The sequence below is a fragment of the Palaemon carinicauda genome, chromosome 32 (assembly GCF_036898095.1).
Source record: "Palaemon carinicauda isolate YSFRI2023 chromosome 32, ASM3689809v2, whole genome shotgun sequence".
Lineage (NCBI taxonomy): Eukaryota > Metazoa > Arthropoda > Malacostraca > Decapoda > Palaemonidae > Palaemon > Palaemon carinicauda.
In genome coordinates this window covers 27,590,873-27,599,697 of record NC_090756.1, presented here as the reverse complement: position 1 = coordinate 27,599,697, position 8,825 = coordinate 27,590,873, and the positions used below count along the sequence as shown (strand labels likewise).

Here is an 8,825-nt window from a genome sequence, read left to right as displayed (position 1 = left end):
AGAATTAAAACATACCGATTGTAAAAAACACGATGATTCTTATAAGACTTCTATTCAGTTCTGCTAGCTTCTGTTTTAACAGTTCTATTGTAATCGATATATTATAAATTCTATCCTCTTTCCTGCACCTTACCATCCGATACGTTTGTTGGTGTAACCTCAGTGTCGTGCAACAAGCGACTCGCATTAGGATAACGATGTTCGTAAGGTTATCACCATCATAAACAACATGTTAGGTTTTCCCTATATGGGGTTAGGAATGAAAATTAATTTCTCTATATCTCTCTCTCTTCCTAGTTCTCAGGCTATCCTACAGATTATCCTTACCCTGTCTTGAAATTAACCACATCTTAAAGCCTTGACAAGCACGAATAACCATGGAATAAATAAAGGTCTACACGAAGCATTATTGCTCGTGGCGTATGCGCAATTCATGCCGCTGTTTCTCCCCTTCTCCGATCTTACAACACTTTTCCCTTCGTAAAATACAACTTGATAGATGACCTCTGTTCTCACTTCCTCTCTTTCATCTATCTATCCAGTCACTTTTAATTCTTAATTCGTTACATAAAGTCCTCAGCTTACAAACTTAATAGGTTCCAAGAAGCTGTTTGTAAGTCGAATTTAGTTAAATTTTAGCCTAGGGTAGGCTTCACCTAACTTACAAGCCTACGATTTCCAGTTGCAAAAGTGAACAAGTAGTCCCGTTTGATATTGCAAATGTCCTTAGCTTACTGTATTAAATTATACAATGTTTTATTACTGTATTTCAGTTTGTAAGTTGACTACCTTCTGTATCTCATTTACATTCGGAATTTCTATCTGACAAACCAAACTATTCTTAACTCCTCCTCTTCACCGTGTTGATAAGACCCCGAGTAACCCAGAGATTACAGCGCCCGGAATTCAAACTTAACTTATGTAAAGAAAATCAAATACTACAGTCGCAAAGACCAGTCAGTTTTGGACAGACTATGGCTGTCATAAGTGCTATGACAATCATATATATATATATATTTTGGCATTCAAAGTCCTCTGTGAATCCAGATCTAGAATAACAGCACACGAAGGTCCTCAACGTACGAACTTGATTGGTTCCTAGAAGCTGTTTGTAAGGCGAATTTAGTTCGATTTTGGTCTACGTTAGACCTAACCTGAATCCCATGTCTATGATTTCCAGCTGCAAACGTCAACGAATAGTTGTGTTGACTATCACGGTGCTAAGTAAGGAATAATGAGAGAGAGTGGGTAGTGGTAGGGGTGGGGGTGGGGGGCAGTAGTCGGATGTAGAATAGCACCTCGTAGCAACGGGGGATGTTAGACCTAACGTGAATTGCATGTCTATGATTTCCAGCCGCAAACGTCAACAAATAGTCGTGTTGACTATCACGGTGCTAAGTAAGGAATAATGAGAGAGAGTGGGTAGTGGTAGGGGTGGGAGGGGGGGGCAGTAATCGTATGTAGAACGGCACCTCGTAGTAACGCGGGATGCTGAGGAAGGAGAAAACTATTTGGTAAGGGACCTCTGATAGTGGTTTTAACACGCCCCAGTTACTATACCGACGCTCTATAAGGGTGAGCGAGCTGGGTATATTCCTGGCATTCCATGCAACTTTTTTCTCTGGTATATTTAGCCGTATTTATACCTTAGAAATGGTGCTATAAGGAGCATTTCACGGAGCGACACGGGTTCCTCGCCCAGAAATAGATTTTTCCTCCGTCAAAATCTCTTTTCTGTATTAAAATATACAATGTTATTTATCGTATCTTTGTTATTTTCATTTGGACTTGCGTTTGTATCTGAACGTTCGTAAGTTAAGGACCTTCCGTATAAAGATATACTAATACATAGGCACTATTGGTATACTACACTACCATAACAACGGATTAAGATTGATTAACATACAACGATATATAAAACATTTTTGTAGATTTTATGCATATAAAACTAAAGCCTACATTGAATGATTTGATAGATTATAGTCTCGTGTATTTTTCATATCAAGAAAACAATTGATTTATCATTTCTATATCAATAAAACAATGGATTTATCATGAATATAATGAATGCTAAACACAACACACGAAAATAATTATCAAAACATAAATTATATAGCAATATGTAGTCTATAAATATGATTTTTTCGTAGGTAATTTTACGTTTCACGCTTTCACTACTTTTTATTATTGGGTGAATTTAAGATTAATGTTAAATGCATATTAATTTTGGATTTGATATTTAAGGAAAGTGACGAAGTCGCAACCGACTTGAAAAAAGGGTATTTCTGTACAGTACTGTATTTCTGAATCCACTTTTATATACTGTAAACAGTAAAGTTAAATACAGTACAGTATACAGCTTAAGATTTAGCATCTTCACAGATATATAAACAAACTTCAATATTGATAATAATCATGACAGATTTAGTTTAATGTTATTGTTCTTAAACTTCTTTTCTAATTTTTCCTTATTTCCTTTCCTCACTGGGCTATTTCCCCTGTTGGAGCCCTTGGGCTTATAGCATCCTGCTTTTCCAACTTGGGTTGTAGCTTAGCAAATAATAATAATAATAGTAAACAAAGGCTAGACTATACTTTCATGACCTCAGTCTGATATACCACTAACTACCACATGCAGTTTCAGACGGCAACTAGGTCTCGGGTGCCGGCAGTTCCTGCGTGAGCGTCAAATCCGCGTGGCTCTTTTTTCGGCTCTTCTCGCCTCCATTATCCTCCTCCTCCTCCTCCCGAGATCGCTTCGGTACACAGCTGAACGTCAAGATCATCATGACGACGGCGAGGCAGAAGGCGCCGTAGTGGAAGATGATCAAGTACACCCGATGCATTCTGAGCGAATTTTGGACGTCCGGCGGATGAACGGCGGCCACCGCGTTCTGCTGGTGGAAGAACCACGCCACCAGCATTGCGGAGTTTTCGATGAAGACTACGATTACGTACACGGTGTAGGGGAACCACCTGGTGACCTGTGAATATTAAAATGGTTAATGCTAAGATTTTGATATGTAGACAACTGAGGAATATCAGTTATTGTAAACTATTTCCCTTCATAGCAAAAATAAATATGAATTTATAGAAGAACAAGATTTTTTTAAACAATTTTTATTAGCAATATTCTTACATTTTCTACACTAAAATATTCTTTTTAATTTACTGTACTATAATGGTCTAATTTCACAGGAAAACAACAGGTTAAGAAAAAGTTACAATTTATTTATTAAACAACAGTACAATTTAGGAATGAAAATACAGGAATATGCAGTTTTTAAAGTACAGCATACATCACTTCACAGACTTTAGAATGTGCATGTATGCATACATACTTTTAAATCATACATTCATATATTAGTGTTTTTTTTATTGTTCTCATTGAAGGATAGACGCACAACATGGGGGCCTACATATGTTTTCTGGGGATGGTGATCTTTATATTAATCTGCTGTATCTTTCTTAATAAATATTTTTGCAGCTGATTTCGGATTCTTATCAGGTGGGTCTATAAAAAAACTGGTCTTCCCAACTGGTGTGAATACTGATGCTCAAACTGGGTGAAAATAATTTATTAGATGAGCAACTTCGTAGGAGTATTTTTCACAAGAGTTTTATCTTGTTTGTGTTTCTCTTCATTTATGTTCTTCTTTCTTTACCTGCTGTATTACTCTTTCCATAAGAGATGCTTCGCTTATCATACTCTATGACTTGTAGCATTCTTCAATTTCACCTGGAGTTGTAGCTTGACTAAAGGCCCTTCCACCTTCTAAGGCTACTTATCTCCTCCAGTGCGAGGGTGGCATTTTGCGAACCTCGAGAGTGGAAATCACATCACACCTTTTTCCCTGCCTATAAAAAGGATGAGTTTCAAGCTCTTATGTACGGGTATGATTGAATAATTTGCATTCTATAACGCTGAAAGGCCTTTGATGCCCTAGTGCTTGACTTAAGGCCTAGATATATTTAATTCAATTCAAGCTCTATACGGCTCACGAAGGTACCACATGGGCGACTTAGAAGACCATCACAAATTCTCTTAAGCAATGGTTTAACACTCGTTTAAAAAGCCACAAGCAAACAGACATCTGTTTGCCACAGCGACCAAAAGCTTGCCGATGCGCGAGTGAGAGCATGGTAGAATCATACATTGTTGCCATCCCCACCAGTTTTCTTCTTTATGACCGGAAGAAAAGCACGCCAAAGTTTATTCCATTAAAATGACGAGGGCTTGTATTTGCGTAGGCACAAATGAAGGTTTAAGTTGTATCTTCAGAGGTACTTGCTCTCTTTACTGTATCAATTACTTCAACCTTGGTTCAACACTCAACTCTCTTTAAGGACTAATCGTTTGCAAGGGCGTTACGACTCGTGAGATGTGACTTGGGACTTGCGGCGATATTGAGGCGGGAAGTGTAACTAAAAGCACTCAAGTTTGTATAGTTAGGAAAAATACTATAATCACTTTAAAAATTTGTGATTTGATCATACATAAATACAAACCATTATCCTTGTCGTGACATTTTCTCTCTTCAACTTCGTCCTCCCGTATTTCTCAACCTAATTCCCAGTCCCTTCAACCTAACTATGAAACTGTTCAACTTTTTGCTTCACACACTAACATTCCTCTAATCAATTCCTATTCTCCAAGTCCCGGTCTGCCCTGTGGGACACAGAAAATGCAAAATTTTCCCCGCTGAAGAAAGTAGGTGTTGCCATCAGTTTCTGGTTTCAGGAACTTGAATAATATAAGTACAGCGATATATTTTGTGCTCATTTATATTCATCATCTAGGCAGATTATAGATGGGCGCTAGCACTCCCTCCCACAGTTAAGTGCACGGTAGCGTAGGTAAGTGGATACCTTGGGTTAAGACATATTGCTCCTTAATGTAATAACTTAAAAATCTTGTTAAGCATCCCCTATGATATCTCATGCCCTTGTTTAGGTAGGGGTGTTGCACACCAGTTTGGATATGGCATCCTATGTCAGGTTACGGGGAATACTCAGGACATGTAAGCTACTTTTTATATTGTTAATCAGTTACGGTGTCAATTCAGATGACACTACATCTGATACCAGACGCCTTTAACCTGTAAAATATGACGGAGGTGATGTCTAGGAAGGACTCCATGGAAAATGGCATTAGAATTCCCGTTTTGTATGAACACCAGCTGTTAGGCAGTTATAAACAGAATTAGTAATTTGACAAGAAACTGCCCTAACGAGCAGGACAATACCTTAAAGACTGACCATATTTACATATGATCAGCACCCAAGCCCCCTCTCCACCCAAGCTAGGACTAAGGAGGGCCAGGCAATGGCTGCTGATGACTCAGCAGATAGACCTATAGGCTCCCCCAAAACCCCCATCCTTAACTCACAAGGATAGTGAGATTGCAGCGACCAAAGAAACTAACGAGTTTGAGAGGGTCTCGAACCCCAGAGTGGTGTTCATCGGTCAGGGACGTTACCACATCATCCACCACAACCTGTAGAATTAACTCACCTTCATTCTAGACTTCATGTTAAACTGTAGGTAGGTGAAAATAAAGACAAAACCACTGAAGAGGTAAATGAATATTCGCTTGACCCTGTCCTTCCCGGCAGCCACCGTTTGGAACACGAATACGAGGATGATGTGGATGCCTATGACGAGGAAGAGCCACCAGTTTAGGGCCCCGGCGAAGAGAGCCATGGCTTGGAAGCGAGCCACGAGGAAAGGCAACCACCAGAAAAAGATGAATATCTGTGAAAATGAAGGAAATATCATTACTTTTGTTGGGAAATGAAAGCATTTGAGATAAAATACATTCAGTAAAATTAGTTTCAAAATCCTAAAGATATTTTTCATTACTCTTTTGTCTTTGGAGCTGAAAGGAATTCAGATAAAATCTGTAGAATTAGTTTTAAAATTCTCACAATATTTTGTATTGTCATCTAAATAAATAAAAAAAACGTATTTTAATCCAAATACAGTATGAGATTCATGTTACTGTTCTTAGAATATCTTATTTAGTTCATTAGTTCTCCGATAGTTTATAAATTTCCTTATTCCCTTTCCTCACAGGGATATTTTTTCCCGTGGTACCCTTGGGCTTATAGCCTCTTGCTTTTCCAAGTAGGGTTGTAGCTTAGCATGTAGTAATAATAATTCTAATTAAATATACAGTAGTACTTCTACAACTCGGGTGTCTTTGCTAATAAATAGAGTTCTTATCATTACATTTTCTAAACACTACAGCATCGTCACTATTCTTTATTTAATCATTAAAATCTAAAACGACAACAAACCGACAAATACTCGCCTGAGTGAGACACGGCAATCGAAATCTCTCGTGCTGGTCCATCTCTCCGCTGATGATGTGCGCCGTGGAGATGCTCTTCTGATATGTGGAGATGATGTTCGCCGACAACGATACGAGAGACAAAATCACTTGGAAGTATTCTATCGGTTCTGAAAGACAAATGGTATTCTAGTTTCCACACGAAGATACTGTAATGGTATTAGGAGCAAAATCTATTCTTTCTGAGTCTCATCTTTTCTAGAATTCCTTTATAAATAGACTATAACTTTATGCTAACGATACGAGACAGGCTCACTTGGAAGTATTCTATCGGTTCTGAAAGATAAAAAAGATATTCGAATTTCCACACGTAGATACCGTAATGGTATTAAGAGCAAAATCTATTTTTCCTGAGTCTCATCTTTTCTAGAATTCCTTTATAGACTATAACTTTATGCTAACGATACGAGACGGACTCACTTGGAAGTATTCTATCGGTTCTGAAAGACATAAAAGGCATTCTAGTTTCCACACGAAGATACTGTAATGATATTAGGAGCAAAATCTATTTTTGGGCTCAAGCCATGTCGTCCTGATGGAAGGTTCCTTCAGTAGCTTCCTAGGGTATATTTAACTACAGGCCTGTAGTTAAATATACCCTAGGAAGCTACTGAAGGAACTTCCATCAGGACGACATGGCTACCTCACCCAAAAATAGATTTTTCGCTTCGCTCAAAATCCGTTTTTTCTGACATTTTCATCTCTTCTAGAATTCCTTTTTAAGTAGACTATAGTTTTATGCTAACATGTACATTATGTAGTCTACAGAAACAAACAGAATATGAATTTCCAAGACAAACTTCCTCAAACTGCAAGAATGACGTATTGTAGGACATAAAGGTTGCGACTGGGTGCAGCCCCTTATCTTTAACATGTTCCGCTCGCAAGCATCGAGATTAGCCGTCACTCGAGTGGTATATTTTTCAATGATCATCTACAGTATATATCGCTCGTTTGCGACAACGTCGTCATAACTCAAAAATAGCTATTTTTCAGGAGAGCCATTTTAATCAATTAAAACACTCATATTATGTTATATTGTTATGACATTTAGCGCCTCTAGCGATCAATTTTTTAGCTACAATTATGACACACTTACCAAAAAAATCAGCATTTGAAGATGAATATGTCTATATGGATATCTCAAAAATACATTTTTTTGAGTTATGACGTTGTCGCAAGCGAGCGATATGACAAAAAATTGTAATGTTTAAACGTCATTCATGAATGGCACAGACAAGGAACAGTGACAATGCCCTAGAGACTGACGATATATACATCAGATCAGTACCCAACCCCTCTCTTCACTTAAGGTAGGACCAGGGAGGGCCAGACAATGGCTCTCCAAAAACCCCTATTTATGGCTAACAAGGATGGTGAGGTTGCAGACTATAAAGAACCATCGAGCTTGTGCAGGCCTATTGGAAACATCCCTGCCTAGCAATCTAATGGACTGGGGTTCAAGACCTGCAACAAGCTGGATCATTCTTTGTAGTCTGCAACCTCACCATCCTTGTGAGCTAAAGATAAGGGGTTTGGGAGAGACATTAGCAGCCATTGCCTGGCCCTCCCTGGTCCTAGCTTAGGTGGAGAAAGGGGTTGAGTACTGATCTAATGTGTATATGGCCAGTCCTTAGGGCGCTATCATTGTCCCTTGCCTCTGCTATTCATGAGTAACCTTTAAACTTTAAATCTTTAATCATATTTAGGCAATTATAAAATCTTTGATTAAGTCAATTGCTACATTTTCGATAAAAAGAAATAACTAATTCACCTAAATGAAGATTATTTGATAAAAATTATAATTATTACTTAGCGATTTGATTAAAATTATCCTAACAAAGAAAGAATTTTTATTAAATAAATTTTTATTCTCAAAATTCGTTAAACAAAACCTTCTTGGCTTATACTAAGTATTGTAATTACTATTATTTTTCCCGTAAGCACAAATTACAATCTAAATTGAAATTAATTCTATTTATATTATTCTATACCTTAAAATAAGTTGTGATAATAATTTATTATCACTTTTAGAAATATATTTTAGTATTTCTTAAACTTAAATACGATCTATGAGCAAAATAAAAGATTTATTTTACAAACTTTTTGCAAGGATTTTTTAATATAACTTATAATCTATTATATTAATCTTCATAATTTTGGAAATAAATATTCTGTATTATATATATTAAAATAATCATAATAATCATCAGTGTATTTTACCATTGAAAAAAAAAATTAGTTTATTTTAAGCAGGTTTTTTTAGGAGCGAACACTAGAACAGCTGTGTTTACAAACTAGTCCCTTCTAGTCTTATTATTATTATAATTACTAGCTAAGCTACAACCCTAATTGGAAAACCAGGATGCTATAAATCAAAGGACTCCTAGAGGAAAAAATAGCCTAGTGAGGAAAAGAAATAAGGAAACAAATAAACCCAGCAAGCGGGGAAGTAGCCATTGAACATTTTAA

At 37.1% G+C, this 8,825-nt stretch overlaps 1 protein-coding gene across 1 annotated transcript in view; it reads right to left on the bottom strand.

The window, feature by feature from the left end:
• Nucleotides 1–2,413: 2,413 nt before the first annotated feature.
• LOC137625554 (XK-related protein 6-like) overlaps nt 2,414–8,825 on the bottom strand; it is a 14,844-nt gene continuing 8,432 nt past the window's right edge. Inside the window, 3 exon segments of the mRNA XM_068356463.1 lie at nt 2,414–2,984; nt 5,516–5,755; nt 6,315–6,463. Of these exon segments, the coding sequence (XP_068212564.1) occupies nt 2,652–2,984; nt 5,516–5,755; nt 6,315–6,463 (722 nt within the window). The 3' untranslated portion in view covers nt 2,414–2,651.